The 16,797-nt window shown below is 45.4% G+C and overlaps 1 protein-coding gene across 5 annotated transcripts; it reads left to right on the forward strand.

Moving 5' to 3' along the window:
* Positions 1 to 1,334: 1,334 nt before the first annotated feature.
* On the forward strand, positions 1,335 to 6,209 carry BHLHE41 (basic helix-loop-helix family member e41). Of its 5 annotated transcripts, none has more exons than XM_085025122.1 (6): positions 1,477 to 1,810; positions 1,954 to 2,017; positions 2,346 to 2,453; positions 2,776 to 2,887; positions 3,365 to 3,880; positions 4,220 to 6,209. In XM_085025122.1, the coding sequence occupies exons 1-6, from the start codon at positions 1,749 to 1,751 to the stop codon at positions 4,465 to 4,467; spliced, it is 1,110 nt and encodes a 369-aa protein (XP_084881248.1). In that variant the 5' UTR covers positions 1,477 to 1,748; the 3' UTR covers positions 4,468 to 6,209. The 5 variants fall into 5 exon arrangements, with proteins under 5 accessions (XP_084881247.1, XP_084881248.1, XP_084881249.1 ...); XM_085025123.1 differs by having other exon boundaries at positions 1,477 to 1,533; positions 1,883 to 2,017; XM_085025121.1 differs by lacking the exon at positions 1,477 to 1,810 and adding an exon at positions 1,335 to 1,421 and having other exon boundaries at positions 1,883 to 2,017; positions 3,365 to 6,209.
* The last annotated feature ends 10,588 nt before the right edge of the window (positions 6,210 to 16,797 follow it).

Here is a 16,797-nt window from a genome sequence, read left to right on the forward strand (position 1 = left end):
GCATTCGGCGTACTTCTCGCCTTGGTTCACGTGCCAGTGGCAGTAATGACTATTTCGGGGATCACCCAGGAGAATGCAGGCAGGAAAGACTTTTGGTTTGATATCTATGTAGATAGATAGATAGATAGATAGATAGATAGATAGATAGATAGATAGATAGATAGGAGAGAGATTAATATATATTCTCCCTATCCCCTCCTGGCAGACCCAGTGGGGGCAATGGGCCCGGAGACCTGGGAATCCCGCAGGACGCGCTTTCCCTCGGTCTCCGATGTCCCTTGCGGCCCGCTGCGCCAGGCACCAGGGGCAGTGCGCAACTGCGGGCACCTCCCGGTAACTCTCACTAGCAGTGAGTCATGCTCCGGGGATGGCTCTGGGGAAAGGTAGCCCGGTTCGAGGTGGCCTGTGCTTTCCCCGAGCGGGGCACCGAGGCTGCAGGGCAAGCGCGCGCACGCGCACACGCGCGCGCGGGTTCCCCGTGCAGTGATGTGGCAGCAGCGGCAGGTCGGATCACGTTGCTGGCCCTGTGCTGGTACCCGTTTGAGACAGGATTAAGGAGGGAGGCTTTGGAGGTACCAGCGGTAGTAAACGTGGGCTCTGCACACTCCCGGCGTCTCTTATCACACGAAGGGGGAGGGGCGGGGAAAGTGCGCAGCGCCACCCGAGGCGCAGAGGGGCGGCGGGGCTTAGCGGGCGATTGGTAATGCTGCATTGCTTTTTCGCGGGAGCCCCTCTCTTGCCACCCCATCCTATTCCCCTCCCTCCCCGCCGCGTTCCTGAGGGAGCTCCTGAGAACCCAAACGTCGTCATCTGTGGCTGTGATTAGTGGCACCGCAATTCCGGCTGCTGCGGGAAGTTTGGACACTGTGGGGCAGAAAGACACTTGGATTGCGACATTCTGACCCAGTGGCTACATTTTCACTTATCTTAAATCTCTCGGGGAGCAGATTTCATGTTGTCCCTTTTGGGGGCAACCTCCAATCAGGTCTAGGGGTCCCCCCAGGCCACTGAGCGTAAGCAAACAAGTCTCCAAATTGTCCTTCGGGACTGAAGTTGACCCATCGCGAATTCTCTTTCTCTTTCCTTTCTCTGGTCCAAACCAACAGCACAGTCTGTGGAAAAGTAAAAAGCCACGTTCACGTTCCTATCCGTAAGGACAGACGGATTGAAGGAGTCGCACTTCCCAGCGGAGGAAGCCCAAGCTGCCCCGCACCCCCGGGCGCCCCCTCCCACTCCCCCAGCTGACTGCGCTGCCTTGGGGAAGCTTAATAGCCTGGCTGAAGTTGTTTTTCCTTTCCGGTGGCCCTGATCAGGTGTCCCCGCCCCCTCCCGCCGTCCGCCTTCCCTAGCAGCCTTCTCCCGACGCCCCCTCCTGGCCCGGCCCCTCCTCCCCCGCCCCCCTCCGGGCTGGACCGCGGATGGTACGTTCCGCACGTGAGCTGGGTGCTGGTCTGGCCGGCGACGCGCGTGCCCTGTGGCCAAACACTGCCCGGAGTGAGAGCAAACTACCAGCGCAGTGGAGCCAGCGCGAGTGTGCGTGCGTGTGTGTGCGTGTGTGTGCGAGAGAGCGAGCGCGGAGGGAGGGGGGGACCAACTGCTTCACACTTTCAACACTGCACTGAAGAGGGAGAGAGAGAGAGAGACTGGAGACGTACAGATTCCCCCCAGGATCTCCCAGGGCTACCGTCCCACAGATTATAGAACAGAACCCCAAAAATCGAAACAGAGGAAACGGACAGCGATTGAACATGGACGAAGGAATTCCTCATTTGCAAGAAAGACAGTTACTGGAACATAGAGATTTTATAGGGTAAGGTGCACGCACCCTTGCGAATATCTGTCTAGGCTTCAGTTTGATTTTTTTTTTTTTTTTCTTCTCCAGAAAGTGGTATGGAGCGGGGAGGGCAGAGCCCCTCTCGGAATGGGTTCCTGATGCTGATTTCTATTTTGCAGACTGGATTATTCCTCTTTGTATATGTGTAAGCCCAAAAGGAGCATGAAGCGAGACGATAGCAAGGTAAGTGTAAGTTTCCGACGTTCCTCTTAACCTGCCTGGATAGTTAATTAGGGCCATTGATTTAACAGGGAAGTCTGCCCGCAAATATATTACAGATCTTGAGCTTCCCCAACTGAATTTTAAGTGGTTTGCTGGATACTCTCAGGGGGAGTTTAAACATCATACCTGAATTTAAATTGCATTTCAGAACAGTCCAGAGGAAAGAGGTTTCTTGGGCATAGTTTCTCACATAGTATGTTTTGGGGGGAGGATGGCAGGGTATTGTTAAATCCAGTGAATGAATGTTTAGTTTATTGTTTTCTCTCTTCCATGACTCTCATGTATTAAGGATACCTACAAATTACCGCACAGATTAATAGAAAAGAAAAGAAGAGACCGAATTAATGAATGCATTGCTCAGCTGAAAGACTTACTGCCTGAACATCTAAAGTTGACAGTAAGATGCACATTTTTATTCTTTGCTGCTCTCCAAGGGTGTGTTAATAGCCTGGTACTAGTCCCAGGGTTATAAGAATAAAATGTAAATATCACATGCCTTACAACTTGTGCTATAGTGGAGAGTTTCCTGCAAACTCAAGAGTAGGTGTTCACAACTGATTTCTTAATCATTTATAACCTGTATTGTTGAAGCTCAAGAAGTATAGGAATGGTACTTCTTTCAAAGTGCTTGCTTAAGTTGCTGAGCTGAATGGAAAGCCAGTCATGCCAAATGTGTTTTTAAGTAACCAAGTGCCCCCGTCTCTTTTGCACCACTGCAGACTCTGGGGCATCTGGAGAAAGCGGTAGTATTGGAATTGACTTTGAAACACTTAAAAGCTTTAACAGCCTTAACAGAGCAGCAGCATCAGAAGATAATTGCTTTACAGAATGGTAAGTCAGTTCAGGGAGGCAAACCCACCCTGATAGACCGGGCAGCCCACAGAGAAGCAATGTTAGGACTCTTTCCCCATCCCCACCTCACCTCCTTCTTGGCCCCACGGGTTCACTCTCTTTTGTTAAATTGCTTATACTTTCCCTTCACTGGAAAGTACCCACTTCCCGAAAGCATCCTAGAGGCTTTCATTAGAACTCGCAGGAATCAGATTTTTATTTAAAGTGGCGATTGCGCCCTCTCCACTTTGGTTTTTCAGCTGCAAGTAGAGCGCCCCCCTGCTCCTCACCCCCGCCACCCCGCACTCCTCCCACCTCTCTGCAACCGGTGGATTATATCATAGGAATACACAGGAAAAACTGGGATCACTTTAGTCAATGCAGGGCCCACGTGATAAGCAGATGTTTTAACGTCGGTATTTTTCTTCTTGCCTCCATTCCTCTGTTCCCCACCCCTCTACCCCTTCCTCATCCTAGGGGAGCGATCTTTGAAATCGCCCATTCAGTCCGACTTGGATGCGTTCCACTCGGGATTTCAAACATGCGCCAAAGAAGTCTTGCAATACCTCGCCCGGTTTGAGAGCTGGACGCCCAGGGAGCCTCGGTGTGTCCAGCTGATCAACCACTTGCACGCCGTGGCCACCCAGTTCTTACCCACCCCGCAGCTGTTGACTCAACAGGTTCCTCTGAGCAAAGGCACCGGCGCGCCCACCACCGCCCCCGCCGGGTCCGTGGCCGCCGCTTGCCTGGAGCGCGCGGGGCAGAAGCTGGAGCCCCTCGCCCACTGCGTGCCGGTCATCCAGCGGACTCAGCCCAGCGCCGAGCTCGCCGCTGAGAACGATACAGACACGGACAGCGGCTACGGCGGCGAGGCCGAGGCCCGGCCAGACCGCGAGAAAGGCAAAGGCGCGGGGGCGAGCCGCGTCACCATCAAGCAGGAGCCCCCCGGGGAGGACTCGCCGGCGCCCAAGAGGATGAAGCTGGATTCCCGCGGCGGCGGCGGCGGTCCGGGGGGTGGCGCGGCGGCGGCGGCAGCCGCGCTCCTGGGGCCGGACCCGGCCGCTGCAGCCGCACTGCTAAGACCCGACGCCGCCCTGCTCAGCTCGCTGGTGGCGTTCGGCGGAGGCGGGGGCGCGCCCTTCGCGCAGCCGGCGGCTGCTGCAGCCCCCTTCTGCCTGCCCTTCTACTTCCTCTCGCCTTCCGCGGCCGCCGCCTACGTGCAGCCCTTCCTGGACAAGAGCGGCCTGGAGAAGTACCTGTACCCGGCGGCGGCCGCCGCCCCATTCCCACTGCTATACCCCGGAATCCCCGCCCCGGCCGCCGCCGCCGCAGCTGCAGCCGCCGCAGCCGCCGCAGCCGCCTTCCCCTGCCTGTCCTCAGTGTTGTCGCCCCCTCCGGAAAAGGCAGCGGCCGCCGCCGCCGCGACCCTCCTGCCGCACGAGGTGGCGTCCCCCGGAGCGCTGCACCCCCCGCATCCGCACGGCCGCACCCACCTGCCCTTCGCCGGCCCCCGTGAGCCCGGGAACCCAGAGAGCTCCGCTCAGGAAGATCACTCGCAGCCAGGAAAGGAAAGCCCCTGATTCCTCGCGCCCCTTTCTTAGAAAGGACCAGAGTTCACGCGGAATAATAATATTAATAAGTTAAACCACCCTTAACGTTTTTAAGGGAGGAAGTGTAATAGATGCACGACAGGCTTTTTTTTTTTTTTAAGAAAACAACACAGGTGTTTTGTGTACAGTTGGAGTTCCTGTTTTGCTCATCCCTCACCAGCCCACCGCCCTCCACACACATCCCTTTCTTCCCCCGCCAGCTGTAAAAGAACCTCTGTGATACTGATTCTTTTTTCTTTGAAGAACTCCCCAGAATAAGTTTTGCCTTCTTTTAGGCCACGCTCCATTGTCTTTTAAAATATAAAACCTAATTCTCGAGGAAGTGAGAAGGGTCTGCTCTACGAGTGAGCTCACTGAACCAGGGTAGGGGAAGGTGGCCGAGGAGGTGACATGCAACCGCAGGAAGCTGTTCTCTGCCTAGGTCTCAAAACTGTCCTGCTCGCTTGAGGAGGCTTTCCACAAACAGAAGGAGGACCTTTTAGAATTCAGTTTACTCTTCAGTATTTTATAATGTTCAGCTTTTTAAAAGGCTATATTTTTCAAAGAGGAAGGGGTGAGCATGCAGTCGCTCACGTTGCAACCAATTCTGAAGTGGTTTGAATGGTATCCCTTAGTAACTTGCACTTGTTTAAAGAGACGTGGAGTTGGGCCACAGTCAGAACGAAGTCAGGGAAGGAGATGGATGAGGAAGGCCAGTCATTCTCAGTACATTTGCTAGCACTTTATTGAGAAATTGACCATGAATCAACTCGTCTTAACTTCAAATATGTATGTATATACACATACATATATATATATATATATACTGAGTGCATCTATTCTCACCCTGTCATTACTTAATCCATCATGTTCCTAAGTTTGTATAATCTTGCTGTTAAAAACAAAAAGAATGTGCACTGAACTTAAAAAGCAAAAATAAGTCCAAACTGATTTATCCTATATTCTGTTTCATCACAAAAGTGGAGGAAAGCATTAAACTGGTCAGTTTTGATTGGAAATGCTGTAAAGATGTGGAATGAAGCCCTGTGAGGCCTTCCTATCTCCAAGTCTATGTATTTTCTGGAGACCAAACCAGATACCAGATAATCACAAAGAAAGCTTTTTTAATAAGGCTTAAACCAAGACCTTGTCTAGATATTTTTAGTTTGTTGCCAAGGTAGCACTGTGAGAAATCTCACTTGAATGTTATGTAAGGGGTGAGACACAACAGTCTGACTATGAGTGAAAAAAATATCTGGGTCTTTTAGTCAGTTTGGTGCATTTGCTGCTGCTGTTGCTACTGTTTGCCTCAAACGCTGTGTTTAAACAACGTTATACTCTTAGCCTACAAGGTGGCTCTTATGTACATAGTTGTTAATACATCCAATTAATGATGTCTGACATGCTATTTTTGTAGGGAGAAAATATGTGCTAATGATATTTTCAGTTAAAATATCTTTTGGGGAGGATTTGCTGAAAAGTTGCACTTTTGTTACAATGCTTATGCTTGGTACAAGCTTATGCTGTCTTAAATTATTAAAAAAAATAAATAAATACTGTCTGCAAGAAACCAGCTGGTTTAGAAAAGTTTAGTATGTAAAGATAAACTAGAAATTATCTTTATATTCTAGTATTTTCAGCACTCCATAAATTCTATTACCTAAAATAAATATTGCAACGCTATTTTGTGATTTTAAAATTCTTACTAAGGAATAAAAACTTTAATATACGTATGCTATGAGATTGTCTAATAATTAAAAAGACATAATTATGCTTGATTAAGTTTTAAGACATCTATGAATATAGGGATGAAAGTCATTTAGGTTCTCAGATACACAACTTTATTAAATGTCATGATCTTAATATCACACATTTCCAGTCTCTTGCAAGCCTCCAGCTCTTGGCTGTGTCTTCCTGCTTGTCCCCAATGTGTCTACATGAAAAGTGCAAAAGAAAAATCTAGCAGTCACTTGCCTGGTTTGTTTATGTCAGACCCAATTTGCTAATGTTTTCATGATTGATGAATTTTTCACTTTTCATCTTTGGCACCAGATAGTCTCTGTTGTATGGTCTGGTGTTTCCCTTTCACTGGGCTCCCTATAAATACACTACCCCTTAAGGGTGATTAATTTCTCAGTATATTTTAGCTCCTTAACCTTTATAAAATAATTATCTTGTGGTACTTTATCATGGAATCCAAGGAACAGAAAAAATCATTTCTGGACTTTTCTCAGGTCTATAATCATAGTTGGAATTTGATAACAATTGTGTGAAAGATTGCCAATATTTAGTTTCAATTCTGTTCTTCACAAACTCCTTGATTTTGAAAGGCGTTGTATTAATAGTCAGAATTTATGAGATGTAGAAAAAGTGCTCCCTCTGCTGACTTGACTGCAACCAAACTGCAAGTCATAGAAAGTGGAGCCTGAAGGAACCTCAGAGATCAGCTGTCCAGCCCCCCTGCATTTTATAATATGAAGGAAATGAAGCCCAGAGATAATCAAATATCTTCCCAAAGTCACAGAGCTACCTGGAGCCAGCACTAGAGGCCAGATCTTTGGTATGCCCCAGTCAGTGAACTAGTTTCCACTGCAGCATCTTGAACTAAATAAACCGAATTTGATTGGGCAACATTCATGAAATGTCATGGAACAAAGGAAATACAAATTAACATTAGAAAACCATGTAGGATTTTTGAGCATTGTAACTTACTGAACTTTGGAAAAACATTCTGTTTAAACCAGAATAATGGAAAAAATAGCGTTTTTAATATTTTGAGCTATGTGTTAATGTCATATTGTAATAATATTAGTTTCATAACCAAAAAAAGATTTAAAGTAAGTCAAAGGGTAGTAAAATATTTTCACATTTTTATAATTTTGGTGTAATAAAAAAACTTAGGGTTGGACCAGATTTTTTATGTTATATAGTTCAAAATATCTCTAAACTAGCATGGTAATAAGATAAATTCAATGAGGCTAGAATTGCAAAATAATATTGTCTATATTGCATCCTGAAAAATGTTATTTTGGTCATTGTTTTATTTTAATGAACAAAAAGACTGGAGTCATTTTAATTCACTAAGGAGGATTCTTTGCCTGCAGCGGCGAAGCTTTAGCCTAAATCCTTGGTAGTATACATGATTTTTCAGTATGTGACAAATACAAATCTTGAGTCAATAATGTTTTTATACAATAGTATTGTGCTAATTAATTTTATATACATCTACCACTTAGCAAAGTTTAATTGAACTGATAGTCTCCCCCACCCAAGGGCTAAGCACATTTTAAAGGCACTAGAAACTATATTTTAATAGCTGTTTAAAATATGACTGGAGTTTTAGTTCCTATCAGTGTGAAAACTATTTTTCAACTAGTTCTCTGTTACTGGCTATGAAGGCCATAATTTTTGTAATTGTCCATTACCTGAGATTTGTTGAAAAGTATGTCAAAGGAGCCTCAGGCTGTTCCTGTCTATGTCACAGGGCAATTCTGAACCTCTCCTTGGGAGGTGATGACCAACAGAGAGTTGGAAGACACGGCTGGGCCACCGAAGGCCTTTTACTGCAGACAAAAGTGAATAGAGCCTTCAGGACTGAAGCCCATTATAATGCCAAAAGCTGGCTGTACTATTGCGATAACAGTGTTTTACTTCAGAGAGCTATCTGATGTTTTTCATTAAACAAAAATTCTTCATCTATTGGTCCTTCAGATCAATATGTTTAGGCCCATTCATAGTTCTGTGTTGTTTTAAATAAATTCAAAGTGGATAGTAGTGCATGCTTAAGTCCAATGTAAGTTGCAGTTTTTCCACAGAATTTAATATGGGATTGACATGGAAAATTATCACATATTTTCTGTGATTAAGATGGATTTACACTAAAAAACCTGGGCAGCATGTACTTTTTAAAAATGCTCCAGGAAAGGAGTCAGACATTTGTCTTAAAATTGGGTTAATAAGTGCAAGAACACTTATTCAGTGACTCCATATTGAAAACTCCAAACAAACCTAAAATTAAAGTTTTTTTTCAAAACTGATATTTTAAAATTCTGAATTCAATGATGCCCAACTTATATGTGGCCAGGGAATTATATGTGGCCAGGGAATTATATGTGCCCCAAGAAACAATGGCTGAGAAAACAGAAGCTTCTATGTTTGGAGGCCAATATTGTTTTTTTTTTATTATTTTTTATTTTCTGCTTCAGTTATTTTAGTGAAAAGCTTAGTAAAATATATTACACATGTATAAGAAAAAAAATATTCTATCCATAATTCAGGATCATCATTATAAACAGCACTTGGCCCTATGCATGTCATCTTGGAGTATTGACACCTGCACTAAATTCGTTTTGAATTCTTGTATCTGCTTTTTATAGGTTTTTCAGTCTCTTTACTCACAGTCAGGCTGCCAGCTGTCACTTCTTGATGTGTCAGAGTGCCTGCCTCCAAGTCATATCTAATTTGCTACTTCTGACTTACTGTAGCCTGGGAAACCATTTAACTGAAACCACACCCATTTGAAATGTGCCTCCAATTAGAATAAATAGGTTCTAACAGAGTACCTGAGGGGTACTTCTCTAAATTGCATAAGCTCGTAGAATCAGTGACATGTTTCTCCCCCACCCCAACTTTTTAACTTTCACATTCTCAGCAATGTTCCATATCAGAGCACATATGCAAAAGCCTTCAAATGCTTATATATTTTTGACCATTTTTATTAAAGAAAAAAGTATCTTGCTCATGATTTTATTCCACAGCTAGCGACAAAATAAAGAAATTTCCATGCCAGAAGCAAATTATTTGGTTCAGTGAACACTTCTTTCTCTCAGGTTGAGAGGAATAGGGGACCAAGGGCCTTCAGTGAAAACTAATTCTGTCTTTGAATTCACGGGTGGCCCTGGACCCTGCTTCTGGCATGTAATCTCCTCCACCTCTGGGTTTTGGACATCTTGGGCAGCAGGTCCAGCTGAAGCATTCTGGGGAACTGGCAGGAAGGATATGCAGGCCCAGATGCTGCCTCTGAATTTAAACACACCCATTGGAGAGACTTCTGAAGAGGTTTCAGACTCTCTGGATTGCAACACACTCCTTTTCTCCTTGAGCCTGCTGAGTCAAGAAATAGTGGGCACGGGGATACAGGCATTGATTTTGCTTCTACTATACGTGAGGTGCTGTGGTAAGTGCTGGAGAATCAAATACTAATAATCTCTGAGGATATCAAAGTTTATTGGGAGTGACAGACTCACACTAAAAAAAAAAGAAAAAAAAAAATGACCACACAACAGAGTAAGTGATGAACGAGGTGATTCCAATACTTGGGGGTGAAGGTTGCTAGCTTCATCTGGGAAGGTCAGAGAAGACCTCAAAAAGTAGCTGGGTTTTAAGAATGAAAAAGAGAGCGAGTCCATCTCCAAGGAGAAGGCTCTGGCATACGCTGGTCCTGTGCTAAGCACCAGGACAGTTTAATCAGTTATGCTTGACTTGAAGTCTGAGCAAGAACTTCCTAAGTTCTCAGCCTTTTTATAACTTGACTGACATACTGACTCTCACCATCATCTCCTTCTGAGGATCTGGGTCATGAGCTGGGAAGGAGGGGGTCTCATTATTTCCTACTGCAAAGAATACTACTCACAGCATGACAATATCTAATGAAGTAGAAGGGGGGAAAAACATTATCTACAAGCAACTCTGTCTCACCTCGTGCAAAAGAAACTAAAGATGATTTCTTCCCCTTCAAGTAGGGGCATGATGATCCATGTTTTCCCCCTCAGTATCTAAAGGGGGAATGAGACAGTGCAGCCCTAGAGGGAAACAAGGAATCCTAAGGCCAGTTTTTCAAAATCTGTGGGAGGAAGCTGAAGCAGGCAACTAGTCCAAGGTCACATAGCTCGGTAAGTAGCAGAACCAAGATTGAAACCAGATTTTTTGGTTTTGAGTCCACTGCTCTTTATACTGTTATCCCATAGTCATAGTAATTAGGAGGCAATAGGCTGAGGTTTTGTCACAAAATGAGTTAAGCCAGTCCATCAGAGGTCTTGAGGCAGAGTACATGTTTTTGGTAGACAAGGAAAGATTATCAAGGTATATAGCCTTTGCAAACTGTGGCATAGAGCATGCAATAACTATGAAGGAGAAATTCTGGAGAAACAATTTTCAACATCCCCTACAAAGAACCACACAGTTTTGCTCTCTACTCAATATGGAGACATCCAGAAATCTGCCCTCCTCCAGAAATGACTTTTTTCCGTTCCTTCTTGGTGTAGAAGTCCCCACATGATTGGTGAGCTTTCCTCCTCTGCCCATTCCCTGGGTACCCGGTGGTTCTACTGAACTCTAAAGGTGCTCCATGAAAGAAGGGATCAAAGCAAGCCATGAATCTGGACAGAGGGAACCTTTAGAATTGAGGAAGTAGGAATGAGGACGATTTGCTGCAGTTTTTATGAGGTATTTTTAGGGCGTTGTAAGGTTTCAAGTCTTTTACATACGAGTACGCACATGTGTATACATAGAATATCAACTGCCTCAAAGGGAGGTACTGAATATCTGCACACACACATAATTCTGTAATAAACTTCCCTTTCATATGAGGCTGTACATGTGTAGCAGTGATTCAAAAACTAGTTTTGAGAGGGGGACTCAGCCTGGATCCAATTTCTGAAGACCTCAGTTACTTCAGGGTCATCAGAAAATTCCCTCCGACAGGACATTTTATAGACACCGGTTTCTCTTTTCTGTTACCTTAAGGAGGGATTGGTTTTCGAGCATATATTGTGTAAACAAAGCTTATCTGCATAGCTTTAAAGTAGCTATGTGATCCGCTTGTGACCAACCAGGCAAAGAAACCTATTAAGCCCGCACCCTTGCAGAGCTTTGCCGACACAAGTGGGCGCGTTAAAGATCTATTTCTGAGCTCTGTGCCTGAAACGTACTCAATTAAAAACTGCGGGACCAATTCTAGTTCTGAAATCGCCCTTCCAGCACTGCTTGCTTGGGGGAATTAAAGCAGGAGGGGGGGAAATAATGTCATCAGCCTGGAGATCTTCAAGGAGCTCTAGGATTGGAAAGAGAGAAGCATTCTTAGGTTGCCTAGAGATAAATCTGCCGGTGATATCATTCTCCAGGAGGCCGGCCTCCGCCTCGGTCCCCGCCTGGCTTTCCTTCCTCCCTTCCTCCGTCCCCCCTCCTCCCACGCCCGGGTTCAAAGTACAGCCGAGCCGGGTGAGGAAGCCGGAGCCGGACGCGGCGCTGTCACGTGCGGCCGCACATGCCCCGGCGCACGCTGAGCGGCACGTGAGAGGGGGCGGGGCGGGGGCTGGGAGGCGCGGGCTCACAGCCTTCCGCGCGTGCGCCCTGGTCCCCCGCTCCCGCCTGTCCTAGACGCGGGCCCCAGGGAGCTGGTCGGCGGTCGGGTGGTGAGCACCCGGGCGAGGGCCGAGGGCCTGCAGCCGAGGGGAGGGGCAGGGCGGGCCGGCGGGGGACGGGGACGCGCCCTCCCGACAGCTGCGCCGCGCCCTGCCCCGCCGAGTCCTAGCGGGCCGGCCTTAGGTAGTCATTCCTCCCGAATTAAAGCTGGCTCTGACTCCAGGCTCCTCGAACCTTTCTGACACAGCAGTTTCCGAGCAGCCCTCCCGGCGTGGGTTAGAGGAAGGTCGACAGCCGCCCTGGAGGGCCTTGGGGTTGGAACTTCTGGCCCGGGCCGGCTGCGGCCGGGGGAAGTGACAGGCTGGGGAATGGAAGGGTGACACACTGCGACACACTCAGCGGCTCCGGGGCCGACCGGGGCACGTAGTGCAGGAGAACTCCTCCCCCCCCCCCCCCCGCCTTGGGTGGGGGTGGGAAGAAGTGTGGAAGTACTCGCCGGTGGAGACATCGCAGCTTTCATTGCTCTCAAGTTTTGCAAAATGAATTCTCACTAAGCAATCTGGGGTTTATTAAATTGTGATAAAATGTATTTGGACTTTACGTGCAAAGTAAAAAGCGATTTTTATGGCACTCGTGGATTGTGCGCTGTGTAGTAAAGTGAGAAGTTAATGTAGTCCGGGGCTGAGGGGTGGGTTTTTTTGTTGTTGTTGCTGTTAAAGTTATGTTTTTAAAAAATACGTAGAAACACGTTCTCTTAGGAAAAATGATCAAGTCTCACACTTTCACATTTTGAGATGATCAGTTACTTGATTTTTGTAACACGTCTGGAAACGTGCATGTTTATAAAGGATCTAAAATGAATAACTGTTTTTGGAGGAATTTGGATTTGTCTCTTCCCTTTAGATGACCGAGTACACGATGCAGTATTACAAAGGTAAGGAAGCACGAATACCCCCTGCAAATGTGGTTTTGGTCATGTGATGGAAAGCGTTGCCAGTAACATTTGGACAAGTCAGGTGCCAGTATTTGCTAAGACATCTTAGAGTGGTTGTAAACTCTCCAGTGTAAAGGGCACAGCGAGTGCCACCCTGGAGACAGACTGCTGTAAGCTAACAGACATTCACAAAGCACAAAAGGAATTCATTGTTTGTTGTTTGCCTTGTAATGATGTATATGCATAAGGTCTTATGGGTTGAGTTTGAGTAACACTCCCCTATGACCCAGACTGTTTGCACCAGACAGCTTAGTTATTAAAAATACTCTGAAAGTTGAAAAAGCAAAGATAGATTTCAAACATTCGCTCAACAAACATATATTGAGCTCTTATTATGGACCAGACATGGGGGATACAACAAGTGACCCATACAGACTAATTCATCAGCCGTCGTGGTGCTCAAAACTTCAATAAAGCCTCACAAGTTCTCAGATATTTGCCAACTAGTTATTAATTATGACAACAGCAATCATATCCCTCTGCCCTAAATTTTTTTTTTTTTTCAGTTGGTGCTTATGAAGATGTCAGAAAAAAGGCATCTGTTCCCATCCCTTCCTGTCTTCCTCTCTCCCTTCCCTCACTTCTCTGGAGCCATACTAGCCTCCCTGCTGCTCTTCCAACCAGACAAGCTTGATCCTTTCCCAGAATATTTGCACTTGTTTATCCATCTGCTTGTGACATGCAGCCCCCAGATGGGGGATAGCTGATTCCAGTCACACCCCACCTTTTTTTTAGATCTCTGCTCAAATGCCACTTCTTCAGAGAGGCCCTCCCTGAGCAACCCGAAGGCAATATATAAAATGCCACCCATCCATCATTCTTTATTTTCGCTCTGTTTTTTTTTCCTGTAGCAAGTATCACCCTTAACATCTTCTGTGTATACTGATGTATATGAATACACAGACATACAAATAATTTGTTTACTGCTTATCTCTCTTGTTAGGAGGAACAGGGACTTTGTTTTGCTCATTGCTGTTTGTCTAATGCCAAGAATGGTAACTTGCAATAAATAAATATTTATATATTTGCCTTTTAAAAATAAACAGGTATTGATCCCCAATAAATATTTGCTGAATGAATGAATGAACATTCCTGGCAAGCATTTCAGCTTGATTACCTTACCAAAGACAACAGAACACGGCCTCTCAGAGCATCCCCTTCCATGTTTTAACTTCCTCAACACTGGGTAAGCACCTGCTGTTTTCCAGGCACTGTGTAACACAGAGATATCAACAAGGGGTAAGAAGTCAAAGGCAGTTAACATCTGGTACCTGCAAATGGAAAAAGATTCAGAATGATTTGGAAGCTGATTGAATTTTATTGTTGCAATTAAATCATAGATATGGTATTTAAGCATTAATAGAATTCCCATAACAATAGAGTTAATATCAATTTCACCTTAGTCCAAATGATTACAGATTATGTTAAAAGAAATTGTTCACTTAACTGAAATAACTTCTTTGAGAATTAAAATTAGTCTGATAATTTCCCCATCCCCTGAGATAGTAAGAAAAAGCTGCAGTAACCCTGTAGAAGAAGTAAGTTTCCAAAAAGATTGCATCTCAGCTTTCAGATGGCAACTGAACCTGGGTGGAAATGTGTGGGACCCTCTGAATTCAACCCATGATGGAATACACATCGCATCTCACAAGGGTTGGAAAGTCCCAGGTGCTTCTGCACTTCACTGGCTCTCCAGATGTGATAACCCTTATACCTTGGTCAGTGAACTTCTTCAAGGCAAAAGCCTATATCTATTTATCAGTGTATGCTCAGCACCTAGCACAATGCCTGGCACACAGTAAGCACTCAATAAACAACTGTTGAAATCCAAGCTCTGTTCTCCGTTCCCACAATCATTGTTCCAGTTCCAAGCTTTATCATCTCTCACCTGGATTATTGCAAGAACCTGCTCAATGGCCTTTGTCCAGACTTTCTTTCCCCATACACTGGCCACTCTGCTGGCTCAGTTAGCTTTTTAAACACCAATAGTGCACTAAAGAATAGTCGGGGACAACCCATCACATGAAGGCATGAAAGCTTAAGCTTCCCTCCTAGTTTCACTTCCTTTTACCCTTCTCCTATTGCCCTCAGCCAGATGATGGGTGTCGACAGACTGCCCTAATTGCACTGAACTACATGTTCACTCCTTTGCTTTATGTTCTTAGCCCTTTCTTTAAATCTCCACTTGGCTGTTTCAAACCTCACTCCACAAACGTGTGTGCAAGAAATGATGTCCTTATTTCTCTCATTTAGTCTAACTTCAAGCCACCTCCCCAAGGGCTGATGGGAAATGACTTCAGTCGTGGGCTGTCCCACGTCCACCCTCCTCAGGATTTCGCAAGAACCTGGGGTGCCAGAATAACAGGGAAAGGAGCTCTTCGTACTCAGATTGTCAATGGTCAGTGTCTGAGCCTGTCACTTTCTGGGTAGGAGTCTTTACTGAAGGAGAAGAAAAGAAAATGGAAAAATGCAATGAGAACAGACATCAGTAGTGTCTCAGTAAACTACCCGGTCACGCTTGGGCTCTTCACATTGTGTTGTAATTAACTGGGTGTGTCTCCCACACCTGGGCACCCACAACACTGCTGCTACTCAAATTGGCACCACCTCCAGCATTGCTTGGCCCTCACTTCTGTGACTGTTTACTTGGTGTTATTCTTTCTGCGGTTTCTTCTCCCAGACCTCTCTCCCACTTACTTTAAGACCTCTGCTTATCTCCTCCATTTCAGGAAAACCCCTACTTCATCAGGAGAATTCAAAACATTGGGCATCACCTCCCTAACTCTCAGCCCTTCCTACCTGCCTCCTCCCACACCCTGGCTTCCCTTCCCACTGTTGCCGAGGGAAAAGTGGCCCTCCATTCGTGCCACTGATAATCGATGGAAATCCACCGTCCTGTCTGCGCAGTGAGTCTGGATCTCTGTTGAGGAGTCCTGTTCATCATTCATTGTATTCCTGGAGTCCAGTACCCTGCCAGGGATAGGAAAGACACCCAATAAACACTTATAGAATAAATGCTTTTTTAGATCTGAGGGCTATACCACAGTTCCTAAAAAATTGTCTAGAGACATAAGACAACTGTTGATATGTGATGCTTTGTGGGTTATTGACACAGAGAGTTTCCCCCTGACTCTGAGTGTGGGCTAAATTTGGAGGAGATAATCCAGGAGGGAATGTAGCTGGCAGCCTATGGAGTTCCTCCTGGGTCAGGTCGGTGCCATCCAGCTGTGAGTTTGCTGTTTTAATACCTCCTATTTGTCTTCTCTGATTACTGCTGGTGAGGCTGGCCTCTGGCACTTGCTGAGGGGAGCAATGGGGAAGCCTCCACGTCCAAGGTGTCACGTTGCTCTCTGCCCCCTCGGGTTCCACCTGAGGACACTGCTCCTGCATTAGCAGACTGTCCCTTGGGGAAAGACAGTAAACACCAAGCTTTCTTACTCCTTGTATGTTTTGAGATGTTTTTCTATTCTCCTTAACTCATAAACTTTGAAAAAAATTTTTTGGTATTTTAAAGTCGCTGTAAATTAGCTAATCAAATTTATCTTTAATCCTACTCTCATATTCTATTTTCTGTCTTCCTTATTATCATGTTCACCTTCAACCTGTTCTTATTTGCGTTTCATCTGTTTAAAATTATTTCATAAATAACGTCATTCTTATTTTTATTTTGACAAGCTATTTTAACCTGCTGGTTTCCTTTTACATTTTATTTTCTTGTCCTCATCTTTATTCAGCTTATTTAATAGTCCATGTTGTCGTTCTGCCTTATGAGTCTTTATAATTCTGGTTGAAAATTTTCCCTGACTCTTCCTTTAAGATTTCCTTATTTCCCAATTTTCAGCTTTTAATTGGTTTTAAGTCTTTCACAATCTTTTGGCATCACATTTTAGTCTTTATTCTCTTTTCCCTTCCTTTTTGGTACTGTACCTTGTCTACATTTTCTCTTGTTTATCATCTGTCCAACA

This window comes from Sus scrofa, chromosome 5, assembly GCF_054392235.1.
Source record: "Sus scrofa isolate SSC_HxYL_T2T_F1_AM1 chromosome 5, Sscrofa_HxYL_maternal_Yorkshire_Landrace_v2.0, whole genome shotgun sequence".
In the NCBI taxonomy this organism is placed as follows: domain Eukaryota; kingdom Metazoa; phylum Chordata; class Mammalia; order Artiodactyla; family Suidae; genus Sus; species Sus scrofa.